Source organism: Eleutherodactylus coqui, chromosome 10 (genome assembly GCF_035609145.1).
Source record: "Eleutherodactylus coqui strain aEleCoq1 chromosome 10, aEleCoq1.hap1, whole genome shotgun sequence".
Lineage (NCBI taxonomy): Eukaryota > Metazoa > Chordata > Amphibia > Anura > Eleutherodactylidae > Eleutherodactylus > Eleutherodactylus coqui.
Window position 1 is genome coordinate 114,722,866 of NC_089846.1, and position 18,935 is coordinate 114,741,800.

The 18,935-nt window shown below is 44.7% G+C and overlaps 1 protein-coding gene across 2 annotated transcripts; it reads left to right on the forward strand.

The window, feature by feature from the left end:
• Positions 1 to 2,899: 2,899 nt before the first annotated feature.
• On the forward strand, positions 2,900 to 14,460 carry NKAP (NFKB activating protein). 2 transcript variants are annotated; one of them, XM_066581740.1, is made up of 9 exons: positions 2,900 to 3,241; positions 4,767 to 4,847; positions 6,868 to 6,938; positions 7,937 to 8,044; positions 9,836 to 9,884; positions 10,614 to 10,726; positions 12,433 to 12,511; positions 13,430 to 13,579; positions 14,013 to 14,460. In XM_066581740.1, exons 1-9 carry the CDS (start codon positions 2,967 to 2,969, stop codon positions 14,185 to 14,187), a joined length of 1,101 nt encoding a protein of 366 aa, XP_066437837.1. In that variant the 5' UTR covers positions 2,900 to 2,966; the 3' UTR covers positions 14,188 to 14,460. The 2 variants fall into 2 exon arrangements, with proteins under 2 accessions (XP_066437837.1, XP_066437838.1); XM_066581741.1 differs by lacking the exon at positions 7,937 to 8,044 and having other exon boundaries at positions 2,901 to 3,241.
• Positions 14,461 to 18,935: the final 4,475 nt, after the last annotated feature.

The following is an 18,935-nucleotide window of genomic DNA, read 5'->3' on the forward strand; positions in this document are numbered from 1 at the left end:
CTCTAGAAGGCTTTCATTGGTTCATAGTGTGGGATGGGCAGACTTAGGACTCTCCCATTGGAGGATGTGGTTGTCAGATGTCAAAGTAGACACGCCTACCCTGCGCCGTTTAAGGGCGGGATTAAAGGAGATTGACAAAACCAGTGAGTCACTGCGGATGATGGGAGTCACTCCAGACTGTAACCCCTTCACAGCCCCATAGGAGATCTAGTTCACAGACCTGCCCCATGGGACCGGCGCTATTCTGCCCAAAGAGATATTTGGGAGCCAAAAAGGGCCACTGATGCCAGAGCGGTGTCGCCCCCAGCGGATCGCGGCTGTCACTTCACATTAAGAACTGCAGCCATAAAATCTACAGTGATCTGTAAAGAGTGGAAAGAAAATATCAGATGCAACAAGGGGGAAAGTGCAGAACTATCAGCATACATGTTACAGTGTTATCAGCCATGTATAGTGATCACATAGCAAGTACATGCCTGCCCCCATGGAGGGGTTTAAAGCCCTCCTCACTGATCAGGAGAGAGTCAATCTATAGGGTATAATGGTGCCGCTATATATGGAATAGCAAAGAACGTGCTACATGGCTCCCCGTTGTCCCAGATCCGGGGGGACAGTCCCATATTTCGGGTGGTGGATCTGTGTGCCTGATATGCACTGTTATGAATACAAGGATGGAACAGATATTAATAGTTGCAACGACTCAGGGCGAAGGGCAGCGCCAAATGCTTCAAACAAACTTTTTCTGATGTGGTTGTGACTCAAATATATACATGTATATATATAAAAAAAATTCTGCACCGCATAATGAAAATTACACTGCATGTCCATTATTGCAGTGGATGCCACACAGGAAATCCACGGATTAGGTGCATTGAGTTGAAGTGGAACTAATCCACGTGGTCATCCACAGAAGAGATCCAATATCAGCCTCAGATTTCTTCGGCAGATTCCTTGAAAAATTTGCCTTAGCTATGCTATAAATGTCTTCTAGGGGTTGCCCGAGTGTTACTGTCACTGCTATAGACTTCAAGCCTCACCAATTCTTCATTCCCTATCTGGTTGTGTTCTTCAAAGGCTGCCTGCACATGACCGGGTTGGATTCCGCATGTGGGATATTGCAGTGCAATTCGACCTGGTGCCCGCCTGGTGACCCCCGTGTACCTGTCAACCGTCTTCTTTTTTGTGCTGCGGATGTGCCATCCAGCGCAAATGCGCAGTACAGGTAATGCCATTGCTAGGCAATGACGTGGATCCCATGACCTTTCTGCAATGATGATTGTGGAATGGCCGCAGGTCAGATGGCTGCCATTGACTTCAATGGAAGCCATTCATGCGGACTCCGCAGAAAATTGCAGCATGCTGCGATTTCTCCTCCGCGAGCGAAAAATTGCAATCAATTTCCACCCATTTAGATAAATCACGTTTTTACATAACATGCTATGGAAGGTACTTGCTGCGGAATCTGGAGGCGAACCTCCACTCCGGATTCTGCAATGCAGATCCGCCTGTGTGCAGCCGGCCAAAGACTGGAAGAACAGGGTGTGGGGACTCCTAATCACAGAAGAGGTACTGGTCCTTATCAGACATTTATTTCATAACCTGAAGATATGTCAAAAATGTTTAAGATAGGAAAACATCTTTAACCCCTTCACACCCGAGGACATACAGTTACATCCTGCGTGCGTGGGGTTGGAACGGCATTGGGAGCCGATCTCAATCCATACATGGTGGATGACGACTGTCTTCGGTAGCTGCCCACAAAGCTGATGGTAGCTGTTAAACCTTAAATCTTGTTGTCAATTCTGTCAGCTTCATTTAAATGTCCCATTTAGTGTTCTGGGGTCCCAAACGTCCCCCTTCCCAATGAGATTGCGAGTTGCCGTTTGGTTGCCACGACAGCCCAGGGCCTTCTAAAGGCCAGCAGGGCTGCCATGCCAGATTGCCTACCAGGGCATGCCTGTGGCACGCCTTTATAGACAGCCTGTCAGAACGCGGTATAATGCAATACTATGGTATTGCATTATACTGTATAAGCTTTCAAATTATCGCAAGTTCAAATGTCGTATGGGGACTACGAAATTTTTAAAAGTTTTATTTTTAAAAAAAATAAAAGAATAAATGTTTTAAAAATCCCTTTTTTCCCAACACTTATAATAAAAGAAAATCAAAACAAAAAAACCCTAAACATGTTTGGTATCGCTACATCCATGAAAGTCTGATCTATCAAATTAACACATTATTTATCTCGCATGGTGAACTTTGTAAAAAAAAAAAAAATTCAGAACACCAGAATTGCGCTTTTTTGCTCACCCCATCTCCAAGTATTTTTTTTTTTTAGTGCGATGAAAAGTCATATGAACTCCAACATGGTTCCAATCGAATTCAGAGGATGTATGTGAGATGGGCGCTGTGAATGGGGGAAGCTGTCTGCAGCATAGAACGGCTTCCCATTCAATGTGCCATCAGGTAAAGAGCTGCCGGGTGCAGAGCCACCGAGATCGGTGAGTTATAACACCAGCGCGAGGGAACAGAGCATGGGAGTAAAAGGGTTAAACAATAATAGAAAACATTTGTCTAATACAGTGCTAGAATGGTTTCCCTGGCAACATTAATTTCCTAGCTGCATAGCAAGAGAGGGGTAAAATGCAAACAAGGAACAATGTATAGAATAGGCCATTAACACATATTAAAAAAATGCTTACAATCATCTATTCTGTAGATTTAAAAAAAAACAGCAAATTAGATCACTAAGGGGTTAAATTAGGGCAGAATCCCCAATAGAGAAGCTAAATATTTGTTCAAAAATGTCCACACAATTCTAATCCTCTCTGATGTCATTTGCTATAAGCTTGGCTTTGTGTGGAGTGACGTCAGAAGAACGCGTTTCCGTTTTGGACACGCGTCGGCTTCCGTAGAAAGTGTTTCCGGTTCCCTGTAAACAACGTAGAGGATAGGTGTAGTGAGGCATGTCGCCCCTACACCACTCCCGGAGCCGCAGTCCCGTCTCTCCGCGGAAACGGCACCGCAGCAGCAGCAGCAGTAGTAGCAGCGACCGGTCCCCGGAGAAGAGGAGCAAGAGATCCAAGTCCCGAGAGCGCGGAGTCAGCAATGGCCACCGCCGCAGCCGCTCCAGAGAGCGAGCCTCCTCCAGCCGGACCTACCACGGCAAGCAGTGGGGGGACTACTACGAGAAGGGGAAGGAGGAGATAATGAGACAGAGGCAGGAGGCCTTTATAGCCAGGTGAGGAGGAGAGAGGCGCCCCCCGCACAGTGGTATGACCCGACCGGTGTCTGTAGATAGACGGTGTATTAGCAAAACATCGTTGCCCATAGCAACCAATCACAGCACAGCTTTCATGTTAACTCAGCAGGGTAAGGAATGAAAGCTGCGCTGTGATTGGTTGCTATGGGCAACAAAGATTTATGTCTTAGACAGTTTTCCTAAAGCGTGTGTTGCTGGGCCTGATTTTCCGTGGTGCCCTGTGGATGCTATGGCGATGATGAGTGTGGGTCACGGTGTAGTTACACAACGCATCCACATGAGGGCAGAGTCATATTGGTAACCACCCACATCCGCCTAAGGCCGCTTTCACATGACCGTATGCAGGTTTTACCGCTGGTGAGCCGGTGTAGTGCTGCATATGGCAGCGACATTTTACTGCGCATGACAGCATATCTTGTGCACGCTTTCATGCGCAGTCTTCCTGTTTTTGTCTTTTTTTTAATGTATTTAAATATCCCGCGAAATTGCGTATGGCGGGCGTTGATGTCTAAGGAGAACAATGGGCGCTGTTGTGCGTAATCCGTGGCAAAATAGAGCATGCTGCGTTCTTGTTTGCACTTGTAAATTCTCGTTCAGCCTCTTCGGTGTTTACATTCAGCAATTATCGGACAAATTTGCGCAATCCAGTCATTTTTTTTGAATGAATCATTCCGTATAAAATGGCGCTGAGAGGCTGCAGACTCAGGAAGCCCGTGGATGGGAAGTGGTTAATATACACTTATTACTATTAAGCATAATCGCTCTAAAAAAAAATTAAAAAATAAAATATATATATATATTTTTTTATTTATATTACACCCTCCTTCCTTGGCTAAAAATGTTCCTTGAGTGCATGTATACTAAAACAAATACACTGAGTTTAGCCTCTGCATGGGGGTGACAACTAGAGATGAGCGAACCTACTCGTTTCGAGTAATTACTCGATCGAGCACTGCGATTTTCGAGTACTCGGGTGAAAAGATTCGGGGGGCGGGGGGAGGCGTGGCGGAGCGGGGGGAACAGGGGGGAGTCCTCTCTCTCCCTCTCCCCCCCCCCCCCCCCCCCCCCACTCCCCGCTGCAACCCCCCACTCACCCACGGCGCCCCCCGAATCTTTTCGCCCGAGTACGGAAGTACTCGAAAATCGCGGTGCTCGGGCGAAAAAGGGGCGTGGCCGAGTAGGCTCGCTCATCTCTAGTGACAACCATTCTGAGTCATTTTAGCCTGAAGAAGAACCCTGAGTAGGTTGGAAAGCTCGCAGTAACATCATGTATTTTTGTTAGCCATTACAAGCTATCATACCTACAAGATGACTTGGTTTCTCTCACTGAGAACAATCCCATTTTGCTCTACTGGCTAACACCGGACCAAACCTTTGTCTTCGTTCTGAGTATATTTCTGTGGCATCCAAGTTGTCAGACCTTTGACTCAGCGCTGACTACCATAAGGCATAGGCAGGCTCCTGTACTGTAAGCTTTACAATAAGGTATTTTTGTTTTGTGCAGGCGCCTAAATGAAAGAGAGAGGATTGGAGAATTGGGAGCTCCAGAAGTTTGGGGTTTTTCGCCGAAAGTTCCAGAACCAGAGTAAGTTACTACACTGTTGTTGTTAGAATGGTTTGACATGATTAAGGGGGTTGTCCAGTTTGTAAACTATTCATGGCCTATCCTTTGGGCGGGCTATCAATAGTAGATTAGTGAAGGTCTGCCATTCAGGATCCCTGCTGTTTACTAGGCTGATTCACTTATGCAGTGAGCTGGTTTCTGCAGGAAGCAGACAGCTCCATTCTCACTGCAGTGGCAAAGCTTGGTATTACAGGCAAAGTTTCTATTGAACTGAATGGGAAGTTTGCCTGTAATACCAAGCCTGACCACTCCGCCTCTCTCCCCAAGGAATTTCCCTATTGTGGGGAGAGAGGGGGTGGGGTTACAGGGCTTTCCCGGGAGCATTTCTTCATTCTCTTTGCTATGGGGAATCCCTGTGGAAAGCTCTTTAGCCTCGCTCCCTCTTTATAGCCCCACCTACTCAGAGCAGAGAGAGAGAGAGAGAGCAGGGCTATGGGTTAATTCTCCATAGCCCGCTCTCTCCCTGCTATGGGGAAATCTCTCTGGGCCCTTTCACACTGGCGAGAGTGATATCGGGCCATGATTCACAGACCGACATCGCCCTCGCCATCCTGCTGAAAACCTCTGTATGCCAGGCGTTTTTACATGGGAACAGCCTTGCATCCATGCGTGAGTTCCCTTCATCCCCGACGCGGCTGTCACAGTCGCAGCAGGGGATTGCAAAGTTCTCCCATTGTTTTCAATGAAGCAAGCGCTGCTGCCACCTGCCCCATTGAAGGCATGTGAAAACCCCTGGATGGCGCTCACGGCCACAGCAGGGGATCACGATCTTCTTGAGCAGCTGCGCTTTATTTTAAAAAAACGCGCTGCTCCAGTGAATGGGCGATTTTTCACACGCATGAAGCTGGGGTCTTATGCGTGTGAAAAAATTGCCGGTTATGCGATTTTTACTATATTATAAGCGCAATTTTTTCACGTGCCCGTACTGCGCTAAAACCATGCTCGTGTCAAGATAAACGCTGAAGGACGTGGCCATTTTTTTTTTTTTTTTCTTCCCGCTTTCAAAAGAAAAACTTCCTAATTTTCCTATTGGGCTTATTTTTTTGAGGGACGAGTTGTATTTTTCCATAGTGCTAGTAAAGTTATTCATATGAGGTAGTGAAAAACCTTTCAAAAATTTTTAAGCGGGATTAAATGGAGAAGAAAACTCAATTTTGCCATTCTTTTTCTGCATGGAGTGAGGCGTCTTGCTTTTTCGTTGTACTACTTTTAAAAAAAAACAAAAAAAAAAACTATCTTTTAGGGAAAAAAGTGCTTTCTGCCGCCATCTCAGTTTTTTTTATCCGTCTGTTGATGGGTTGTGTGAGGTCTTTTTTGTGAGACAACCTATATGTTGAAAAAGGGTTTTCAAGCTTTTAAGATTTTCTATTTTTTATAAAATTAAAAAAGCCTTATTGAACTTCAACTTATTTTTCCTAGTTTTTTTATTTTACTTTTTTTTAGTCCCTATAGGGGGCTTGAACTGATCTGATCGCTTATACAATATGCAGCAATACTTCAGTAGGCATTCTATTATTGAGCCCGTTCCCTCTGTTGGGCCATTTAAGTGCCGTTGTCAGCTATGACAACAGCATCTATATGGTCAATAGCTGCGATCAGAGCGATCTCCGGGTGACTGCTGGGGGGGCGGCTGTGAGCGGGTGACTGCTGGGGGGCGGCTGTGAGCGGGTGACTGCTGGGGGGGCGGCTGTGAGCGGGTGACTGCTGGGGGGGCGGGTGACGGCTGGGGGGCGGCTGTGAGCCGGTGACGGCTGGGGGGCGGCTGTGAGCCGGTGACGGCTGGGGGGCCGCTGTGAGCCGGTGACGGCTGTCAGCAGGCACCCGCTGTGAGCCGGTGACGGCTGTCAGCAGGCACCCGCTGTGTATGAAGCGAGCTCGGCTCCCGGGCGCACCGTATACAAACATTGCCACCCTTTGATGTCAAGGAGTTAAGTGAGAAGCCATATAATTTGGTTTGAAACCTTGTTTTAAATGTTTACAGTTCGGATGAGCACACGCCGGTGGAAGATGAGGAAAGATCTAAGAAATCCAGCAGTTCAGATTCTTCAGAAGGTGGGTACGCCTCGCCCTTTACATGAAGATGCAACTTCTCTGACTCTTAACATACATATTCTTTCAATGTCAAGTGGTCTAATGCTCCCCACCTTCGTATCTCAGAGTTTGTTCAAAATTTGTGTATTACGCGCCCGTGGTATCAAAAGAAATCTGCCAAAGTTTCAGGTTACTACAGATAATGGTTTCTGAGTTGGATCCCCTGTTTAGTCCTGAAGACCTGCAGGCACTTCACAGCAATCAAATGTCATTGCTTACAAAAAAACTATAGAAGTAACCATTTTTTAAGCTTACCGTATTTTCCGTCATATATGACTACTTTTTAACCCCGAAAATCTGCTCTGCAGTCGTGGGTCGTCTTATACGCTGGATATACAGATAATGAGGTGCTGTCCCCCAAAAAATCAATACTCACCTCCCGCGACGCTGCTGCAGGCTGTCGCTCCCTCGTGCACGCTGGCAGAGCGTTTCTTTCTGCAAGTGGGGCTTGAATGCCACGCCTCCAGAAAGCTAATGCTCTGATTGGCTAACGCCAGACTAAGTTAGCCAATCAGAGTTTTAGCTTTCTGGAGGCTGGGCATTCAAGCTCTACTTGCAGAAAGCAATGCTCTGCTAGCGTGCATGAGGAAGCGACAGCCTGCAGCAGTGCCGCCGGAGGTGAGTATTGATTCATATTTTTTTCCACACTGTATTCCCGGCATATAAGACGAAAAGCCGGGGGTCGTCTTATATGCCGGAAAATACGGTAATTGTAAAAATTAAAAAAAAAGTCAGCTTATTTTTTTTCTTACTGATGTGAAAGAGACTTTTTTTTTCTCTATTAGATCAGTAAGTTTTTCATTTGCACTGCCACCTATGGTTTTTATGGTAAATTTTGAACCAAATCTGAGATATGAAGGTGGGGACATTTTTTTTCGTTTTAGACCATTTGACATGGAATGACTCATAAGATTTGTCTAGTTTGTGTGTTTTTTACGTATTTGAATTTCACTGTGCAGAAGAAAAGAAAAAAAGGAAAAAGAAAAAAAAGAAAAAGTCGTCAAGAAAAAAGCGTAGAAAACACTCAGAAGACAGCGAAAGCGACTCGGGAGAGTCAGAAAGCAGTGGTAATTATCCGTTTTCCTATGGCACTGTAGTGGTCATAGGAACTTAGGGTACATAGTTTAAAACATGAACATACCGTGTTTCCCTGAACATAAGACACTGTCTTATATTGATTTTTGCCCCCCAAAAAGGCACAGTGTCTTATTTTCGAAGGATGTCTTAATACTTGCCTAGCAGGTGCCATCCTGGTCTCTCGCTGCTCTCCAGGCACTTCAGCGGTTTTTCGTGTCGTCCTCCGTGCTGAAAGAGCATTCTCATCCTGGTAATGTGAGTTATATACTCTGCTTCCAGCAAGAGATTGCTGTGATTGGCTTAGGACCATGGCCTCAGCCAATCACAGCCATTCAATAAGGGGACGTGTAGCAAGCCTAGCATTCTGCCAGTGCTTCACTATCCTGCGCTTCCTTGCCCTTACTTCCAATGCTGTATTGCACTCTCTCTGGTCCAATCAGCAAAGAGGCAGCATCTACGCTTTCCCAGGATGATAAAACATTTCGTTATTCTGGCCAAATGGTGAGTAAACCCACTATAGTGTGTGTAATCTGTGCAGACACCCACCTACACGCTGTAGTAGCAGGAGAGGCAGAGACTGTGAAGATCGGTATCACTGTGTCTGCAGATCTGTCAGCCTGCAGGCTAGGCGTGCAGGGAAACCATCTGTGAAGATGCCCCCTTCTCCTGTTGGTATACAAATGTCTTTGTATTCCTTTTATTAAGGAAGTTCTGTACCAAATGACAGAGTGGATTGCAGAAAAGCTGGAAGTGAGACCCCTAGTGGCAGCCACTTCAAACGTGTTTTATAGTGGGAAAGCAATAACCTTTTTAATGCAAGTGTATTAGGCCCAGGAGCTCTGTTGTAAGGCGCAATGTCCACGGGCGGATTTGATTTGCAGGGCACCCATGCGGGAGATCTGCAAATCAAGCCGCCCATAGGGATGCATTAGCATGTGCAAAATGATTAAAGCATGCGGATGTCAAATTTTTTTTTTCCTGTCGTGCGGATCGGAAAAAATCGCAGCATACTCCATTTTCTGCGGATTCCCGCACAGACGGCTTCCATTGAAGTCAATGGAAGCCGTCCGATCTGCAGCACACCCACAGCTGACAATGTGGACGTGCTGCGGATCCGCGGGAAAGCAGGAGATTTTCAGGGGAAAAAAAGCACTGGGAATTCCCGGGGCGACGGCCGGCGCGCCCGCACGCATCCGACCATGCAGAATAAAAAAGATCAGATCGGGATGCAGGAGACCCACACCGCACCTGGACAGGTGAGAAAACTGTCCATGGCCACGGGCACGGTCAGATTCTGTGTGGGATTCCCCACTCAGAATCCGTGCGTGTCATGGACATGAGGCCGAAGGCATCTCTAAATACTGTTCACTGCATCAGAGGCAAAATGGCTGCCCTCATAAGTCATATACCGACGGTAGAATAACAAAATCTACAATCAGCAAATTTAAAGGAGATTTTAAAAAAAAAATGCAAATGAAATCTGTTCACTGTCGGGTTTTATTTAGTAAAAAAAAAAAAAATGTATAATATATATGCGATACATTCCTTTTTTGTGTTTAAACTTTAATTGGTTGCTATGGGTAACCAGGCCAGCTTTTCTGCCAGATGGTTTTGATTGATTGGGTCCAATCAATTTTTGTAACTATATGATGCGCCAAAAACCTTTCTGATTTGGATTTTCCGTTTACAAACCATACCGAGCAGCGCCCCCTTGTGACACATTTAGCCTCATACGTTTTTAAATTCTTATGTTTTTTTTTTTTGTTTTTTTTTATCAATAGATGAAGATGAAAAAAAGAAGTCGAAGAAAAAGAAGAAGAAACACAGAAAGTACGTTGTATATTGTCCTTTTATAGGTTGGAGTTACAAATGGTTTATTTGTGTAACCATCAGGATTGTATTTTGATCAAGTTAAAGGGGTTTTTAAATATCTGGAACCCCGGCTGATTCTGGGGAAGGCTTTCTCATGTCCCCTTAATTGTAGGGAAGGGGCTGTGCACGTATGGTCTATGAGAGACACAAAAATCATGTTGGAACTGTATTCGACCTGCCAAATTGAGTATTATGGCAGATAGGTCAACAGTCAAAAACCACATTAACACCTAAACGACCACAATATGTATGTGGAAACACTGATGCTTTGGGAGGTCAACCGTCAATGTGAGTCATTGAGAAGTATGTGTCATGTTTCATCATATACTACATTACTCACCATATGAAACCACCCGGAGTGCATGTGGGTCTGTATAACTGGAGACTCCATGTGCCAACCTACACCCTTCATGCACACGATTTGCTTTGTGCATGAGGTCTTAGGGCTCAAAGTGTAACTAAAAATTGAGTTTTTGCCCAGCTTACTCTGATTTGTCCCCACCCTCCTGATCTTGGCATCTTCTGTACCTACGCAGGGAGGTTTGTCTCCTTTTCTTCCTTTATATACTTGAGTTGAGTTTCTGGACTTGACTTTTTCATGTTTTTACCCATTGACTTACCTGAAAGTGTTGGTATGAACTGCGGTTTTTAATGGGGGACCTGATATACTTTTTAATATTTTTACAGAAAGAAATCCAAGAAAAAGAAAAGCAAGAAAGCTAGAAAGGAGTCCAGCGATTCTAGTAGTGAAGAGTCAGATGATCAGATGCAGGAAGAAAATGTATGGGTGGAGAGAACAAGTAGGTATTTTATATAACCTGGACATTTTACAAGGTGAGCCCAGGTTAAAAAAAAAGACTTGAAGAGCGGTAGGAAATCTTTCGCCAGGTTCCGAAGCACAGGCGGCATGAATCCAGGACAGGCTGCACATTGCGCCCAGGTATGTTTATTCTGAAACGCTGCAGTATTTCAGAATAAATATGCTTTTGAAGTTGTTTTGCTAAAAATATTAGGATACCTCCTTCTTCTTTTTTTATTCTTTTTTTTTAACGTAAGCAAATCACATGCACAGCAATTCCTTAATGTACAGTGATTATCAGAGTTGAATGCACCAATACTTATAATCTGTACTTACCAAGGAACTAATGTGCATGCGACTCCCTTCTGTAAAAGAATGGCGTAAGCACTTTAGTTCTAAACACATGAGGGTGGGTTTCCATTCCCCCATTCATTACAGTCCTCAAATATTGTCCCTCTCCCCTCAATCATCATCATCTCCTGCATACGGTTCCCCCACGGCCTCCATGTAGTGCCTTCTCCCTCTGCACCCCTTAGCCACACAGACTTTCTCCTCTGAGATGCTGTTCTGTGTTCGAAGCTGATTGGCCGAGCCTCATCCAGGCTCCTGGCTCGACTGATGAATCAGAATGTGACATCTTTGGTACATCACTCAGGGTTTTTGTACACCATTAGGGTAGGCCAAAGGATGGCTTCTCAGTGCGTGACACCAACCGTTAAACATAGAGGAGGAAGCGTAATGGTCTGGGGCTCTTTTGCTTGATCCAGTGTTGGTAACTTGCACAGGGTAACTGGTACAATGGACAAAAAGGGCTACCACAGCATTTTGATATACCATGCAATGCCCTCTGGTGTACACCCAGTTGGTCAGGGGGTTCATCTTACAACCAGGCAATAATCTAAAACCTACTTCTAAGTTATGTCAGAACTACTTAAGAAAACAAGAAGCCCATAGGCTTCAAATTATGAAATGGTCTGCACAGCCTCCAGACTTGAACCCCATTGAGCTTCTTTGGGATGGACTGAACAGACGGGTGAAAGCAAAGCAACCTACAAGTGCAGCACATTTGTGGGAACCTCTGCAACGATGTTGGGAAGAAATCTTCTGAACAATATCTGAATGTAATTGTAGGAAGAATCCCTCGATTGTGTAGAGCTGTTATATGAGCTAGAGGGGGCTACTTTAAAGAGTCAAATGTCTAGTGACGGCCCAACAGTGTTTTTACGTCCTGCCATTGCAGGACGTGTATGGAGGGAGATGGCGCTGCGATCTCCCTCCATACATCACGGGTGTCAGCTGTTTATTACAGCTGACACCCGCGGGCAACAGCTCCAACACGCTTCGCGGCTGATCGGGGCTGTTAACCCTTTAAATGCAGCAGTCAATTCTTTATACTCCTAAGTATTAGAGGATTATTTTATGTGTTAAATTTAATAGCTTCTTCCTCCGCCCAAGTACATCAGAGTACAAGGGGAAAGAACTGAGGAAATGTGCAATTAGTTTTTCCAGTTTATGTCCATTTTCTCTGTATAATGCAGACAAACTGGAAATTTTGGATTAATGGATTCTTTTTGAGCCTTCAAGAAAGGCCTGACTGACCTGCAAAAAAGAAAAAGCAAAAGTATCATATTAGTCTACAATGCTTTACTGACCGTTGGTCCTGGAAGACTAATTGAATAGTAAAATGTTTGCATCCGTTTCCCACAGAGGTTAATATTGAAGACGTGGATTTTGTTGGGCCTGAAGCTCCGATAACACATTTATCCCAGGATGACAAACCATTAAAGTGAGTTTACATTTTGCTTATTTGTGCTTTAACAAGTCACCGTTGGGCTAATTTAAGATATTTTGTAGCATTCTTATACAAATGATGTAAGACTTTTATTTCTTTTTCTTACTTTTCACATGAGAATTTTCTATTTTTTTTTTTATTTTTTAAATCCACTTCTGATGCAGAAGTCCAAATTACAGAGAAAATCAGCTTTTAGTTGCAGCTAAGTTAGGTTTGTTTCCACCCAGTAGCCCTGACCCTGATATATCCTTCCATCCGGTATTATAAACCTAGTACTCAAGTCTGCAGAAGTAGTTGAGATCTTGGGGTTAAAGGAATTGTACCAAGATCTGAAGCTAAGGACCCACACCGATCCCAAGAATGGGGTTCCTGACGGCCCGCACATAAATGGAGCGGAGGACACACATGCCCTTCACCGCTCCATTTCATTTCAACAACCATGCTGCAGATTGTTGAGCTCTCCTACTTTGCAATCTTCAGCACTGTCATTAAAATGATTGGAGTCGCGGCTCATTTGGACGACCCCCGCTCCATCCATGCGGGGACCATGAGGATCCACATTCTTTGAATAGATGGGGGATGACAGTCCATGCTGTCAGATAGGGGATAACTTTTTTAGATTTTGGTACAACCCCTTTAAGGAGAATTTTTCCATATGGAAGTCTGGCTTCAATGCAGACTGTGATCCATCTTTACCTGTAGACTAAATAATCGGTGGCATTTCTATTGAGCCCCCTCCATTTCAACCACCATAGAGCGCACCCAGAAGGAAGTGTGAGCCTCCGGTACTGCTGACTGTGGAGATTTCCTTTTTTATAGATTTCAATCTATTGAAAGTAGATGAGGAATTCCCTTTCCGTTCAGACGTGATGTCATACTTAATCATTTTCCTTGTATTTCTCTTTTAAACAGCTATGGTCATGCTTTGCTACCCGGTGAAGGTGCAGCTATGGCAGAATATGTAAAGGCTGGTAAACGTATCCCAAGGAGAGGTGAAATCGGGTTAACAAGTGATGAAATTGCCTCTTTTGAGAAGTCTGGCTATGTAATGAGTGGAAGCAGGTATGTGATTATTCTTCTTCCAAAGCTTTGGAGAACAATGATGATTTGTTGACTTTTATACATCATTGAATGCATCTGCGATTAGTTTCAAGTCAACGGTTAGGTGTTGGTCTCATGGAGAGTCTATGCAGCACTGCCCCCCTTTCCTTTGTATGTGCCACATATATAGCTGGGCAGATATAGCGGTGTGTTAGACGTTAGAGGATCTGTTACAGGACAATCCTATGTGGAACAAGACCTCTTTTAGAGTCCTACTTGGTGTCCATGGGACCATCACTAGGTGAAGGCGTACCCATAGTGGCCTTTTCAGTTTGAAGGCGTGGTTTTTTTTTTTTATTGGTTTTTTTCCTTCCTTGTATATTCGCAAAATGTCTTGAGTATGTAAGAAAAGCAATTTTGAACCCACCTAAGCTAACATGTCATTGTTTTTAAGGCATCGGCGTATGGAGGCCGTCCGTCTGCGTAAGGAGAACCAGATTTACAGTGCAGATGAGAAGAGGGCCCTGGCTTCCTTCAACCAAGAAGAGCGGCGCAAGAGGGAAAACAAGATCTTGTCAAGTTTCAGGGAGATGGTTTACAGGAAGACCAAGGGGAAGGAGGACAAATGAGAACCACAGTGTGCACAACTTCTACAGCATTGTGTTCTACCTGGGGTCCATCTCCAATATTATCAAGAAAGGACGGTGGAGGTCTTTTTATTTTTTCGTCCCCCCCATTCCCTTTTCCAATGGGAACTTCCTAAACCCTCTGTATATATCTAGACTCTTATTGCCACATAGTCTTCTGATTTCTATCAAGTTTTTCGTTCTGATTTAAAGTGGAAACATACAACCCCTGTAATGTGGTTTTAAATAACTTATTAAAAAAAAATCTGCAAAATATTTCATGAACTAAAGGCGCCCTTTAATATTGTACTTGATTAGAATCCGTAACCATTTGGTTTTGTGGTTGGCACGGTCATATGATGACTTCTTGCTATCAGTGTGTCAGACGATGGCATGAGTGGTCCATAAGCTAAAATCCCTGCCAACTACTTGAGTGAAGGAGCCTGGAACACTTTACTGAGAACTTGGGACCATAGCTTGGGAGAGTTGGGCTAGGCGCAAATGTCCGTAAGTATGAGTTGCAACCAAGGGGCTCAGGTCAACTAGCACTAGACAGTACATGGACGACGCACATTCTAGGGCATTACATGTCCTATTTCTCGTTGTGAAAGACAGGGTAATAGGAGATGTCATGAGTTTTTGGGGTTTTTCTTACACGGACCATGGAGAAAATGCGCCCATGTGCATAGTCCCATAGTCTGTAGTTGGCCTGTGTGCTATCTGTTGAATTACACTGATAGCCATATTTTCAGGTCATGTGCTATGTGCATCCAGCCTTTCTCACCTGCAAGTTAAGCTACATTCGCACAAGTGGAGTCCTACACATCACCCATTGTTTTTAATGGGACAGTCAAACACAATGCATGCCATGCAATGTGTTCTTTCCTATTAAAGTCAATGGGAATCCTTGCCAATCCTCTGCTGCGCATGAAACGAGTGCAGGAGGATCGCAGTTTCCCAGAAATAATGCAAGGTGTTTTGCATGAAAAACCCTTTGCATCCGTGGGCTGACAAGCATGATATCAGGCCAGGTTTATCAGCCCGATATTGAACTCGCCCGTGGGAATGTAGCCTTGGGCTGAGTTTACATGGGTGATTTTATCATGCCGCTTTGTGTGTTGCAAGGCGAACAGAAATAGAACCGATTATTTGCAATGGATGCATTTACTTGTGCGATCTTTCTCCTGTAACTGCAAGATGAAAAAATTGGAACAGGTCCTATTTTTGGGCAATATCATATTCTTCAGTTTTCACCTATCGCTGGAATACCTCTTTAAATACCAGCTAGTGGGACCTCATCTAATTCAGGAGTACCAGATTCACATTTAAAGTACTTGCTACAAATCTTGCAACTTAAGATATGCAGCACCGTACAGTACAATGCATGTGCCGAGGGTTTACAAACATTATTCACCTGCTGCCGAAAAGTGCATGGATAAAATGGTTTTCTATAGATTTTCAATCTTCCAAATACTTGCAGTTTTTACATAGTTTTGCAGTGTGCTGCACTGTGGGAACTTGCCATAGAAGCTCCAGATGATGCAATACAGTCTTAGGGATTTTTGTGTCTCTCCTCTGGTTTTCCCACTGACTGGCTTCACACGAGTTTGTTTTTGTGCGTGCGGGGATGAAGGGCACAGGCTCCATTGAATGCAATGCGCACCTGCATACGCGCATGTTTTTGCGTGTACAGGGGTGCACACATATGTACGCACATGCTCGTGTGAGGCCACCCTAATATAGGGAAAACTTGCAGTGTTGCAACTCCATGTGTAAACTGCAATACCCGTATTTATGTTATTACTCCAGTGACCTTGGCGCAAAATCACATATTATCACAGTATGTGTCTATTAAAAATATAGGTTGATTAATATTCCACACATTTTGGAAGTTCTGCATTCTTATATATACATTACAACGTAATAAAAACGTATAATTTTATTTTAATGAATTCAGTATAAATAAAGATCTGGTTCTTATATACAGTACTTTATAACATTTTCACTTCTTTAGCAAAACTTGACAAGCGTGTTATTCCCTGTTCCCCCAATCCTTCCTCCCACGAACTCCCCACAACAGAAAATGTCCTCATCGTAGCTGGTGTGTTCAATCCCCTCTATTGGTAAAAGTGATTCCAAGAAGAAAAACATGGCTGCTCTCTACCAGAAACTGCGCTACAACTGAGCTACAAAACCACACACGGAAATCACTGACAGCTGCGGCGCCGGATACAAAAAAGCTTGTAAAATGTATGAAATCCATGATGATGTTTAGCCTGCGAATACATGAGATCTAGCAGCCAGCGCTCATGTTTTCCCGACAATTGTCAGGCTATTAGTGCTGGTACACGCTGCTAACACTGTGATAGCGCCCTTACAAGCTAGTAAAAAAACGCCTAATGGTGCCCTAAGGCTACATACAGCGTGATCTCAGCCCGATATCGTGCTCAACAAGGTGCGAGGCATTTTTCTGGTAAGAACGCCTCCTATCACTTCGGTGAAGTAGCAATCCTCCGGCGTGGCTTTCAGGCCCCTTAGAGGTTCGGCAAATGTTTCTCATTGTTTTCAATGGGAAACCCAACATCGCACGCCTTTCAATGTTTTCAATGGGACAGTAAAACACAATAGGTGATGCGTTCCGAGAAAAGTGAAAGATAGGACCTGTCACTCTCATATATACGACTCCATTTAAAAGAATGGGGTTCGTAATCGGCGAGTTTTGTGAGTCTCGAACACGCCAAATTCGCCTAACGTAATAATTCCCATGCCTGCGATGTACCGTTTGTTTCCGCTGTTTCACAGCAATTATAGGTGAAGTCGATGGTGTTGACTGCTTATTGCCATGTAACCGGTGTGCCGATTCTGCAGCATGGTTCTCGGTTGAGCAGTAATTATGGTGGCACAGCTGTTGTATTGAGGTAATTAGAGCCTCTTTACAGATTATATAATGAGTAATTGCTTATAGACTATGTTGACTAAAGTATAGGAGCACACATAGAGGGTGATGAAATACGGTGTTGGCCGCCTTTGGCCTCAATGACTGCAGTAAGCCTCCTAGGCCGCTTTCCACCAAATTCTGATAGAAGTGCGGAGAAATTTGCTTCTTTTCCTTCAGACAGTGATGTGGGGGATGATGGGCGTGGTGGCACGCATGGATACTGTGTTCTAGTTCATCCCAAATATGTTCATTGGGATTGTGATCCGGACTTTGGGTTGGTCAATGAAGTTTGCAGATGTTCTGCTTCATACTGTGTGCTGTATGAAATGGTGCTCGGTCATGGTGGTAGAGACACGGCGCTGTACCACAGGGTAGGTGATGCCACATTGTCTAGAATGTCTCTGTACCCATTGGGTTGAGTGTGATCTATAACCAATGGCCCTTGCCCTTCCCAGCAAAACACCAAAAAACACCTCCTCCAAATTTAACTGTTGGGATGCTGCAGTCGTGTATAAATCGCCACACCCAAGTGTGACCATCTGATCGAAACGTAGTGTGCTGTCACTCATCTGTGCACAACACTTCCTTCCACTTCTTTACAGTTCAAGAAGGACACTCCAAGCCCCATCGCGGGCGCCGCGGTGCATTCACTGCTGTGATGTTGTATGCAGCCACTCCATGATGCCCCTTCCCATGCAGTTCCCTTTGGATTGTTCTGTGGTTATGGATGTGCCAACAGCCTGTTAGACCTCCTGAGCGAGTGTTTCAGCAGATGTGTGTGATGCCTTCACAGCTTGTAGAAGGCTTCATTCTCCAGTCTGTCAGTCTACGAGGTCCCCATGTGGTGCACCGCACACTCCGGATGGTTTCCATGTCCCAATAACATGGCCAGTAGTGGAGTTTGGAAGCTCCAAAAGTGCTGTGATGTCCCGTACTGATTGGTTGCTCAGGTGACGTCCCACCACCAGACCCCGTTGTCCGCTCTACACCTCATGGCGTCCTGGTGGTCTCTGAACTGGGATATACTGTGTGATCCTCTCCTTTATACCGAATGCTCACACATCCGATGTGCATACCCCCTTCACCGGACCGCACAGCATTGGGGGGGGGGGGGGGCAATACTTTAGCTAACATAGTAGATTTCAATCTCACAATTTGCTGTTATCAAAAATGTTCCCTTCAGCAGTCCTACAGTTCTGGTAATATGCAGGGTGCGTTGCAAATCTGTCAGCAGACCAGCTATAGTATGACGGAATGTCATTTTGACTTGCCTGGAGACTGCTTTTTTTTCTTCATTTTGGTGGTAATGTCACTTTAATGAAATAATAATATTTTACTAATAAGATATTTGTCTAATTTCTGGTGAAGCCGAAAATCATACTGCCGTGTGCAGAACACAACCAACAATTCTGCATTATGCTGTTTCCTCCGTTCCTCCTGAAAAGCTGCGTCCAAAAATCAGGCAACCATCTGAAGCTTTGGATTCATTTAGATGAGCGATTTTTCTTTAAACTTTTTCTTTTTTTTAGCTGCGAAAAAACCTGCCGGCAAAACAAGCACATCAGAGGCCATTTTTGGTCGCCGATTTTTATACACTGCGTCCAAAGATAGGTCTTGCCCTATCACTGGCCAAGATAGGCTGGAAGCTCCCATAGACTCCTATGGGAGCTGAAGAAAAAGGAGGGGGAGGGAGTTTAGCTGTGGCCAACACTGGGAAAAAGAAGACATCTGGCTCTATTTAAGCATTTGTAGTCATTCCAAAGATTTCTGCCGATTGCGGGATATTTTTTGCCGATGCGCTGCAGCCGACCGT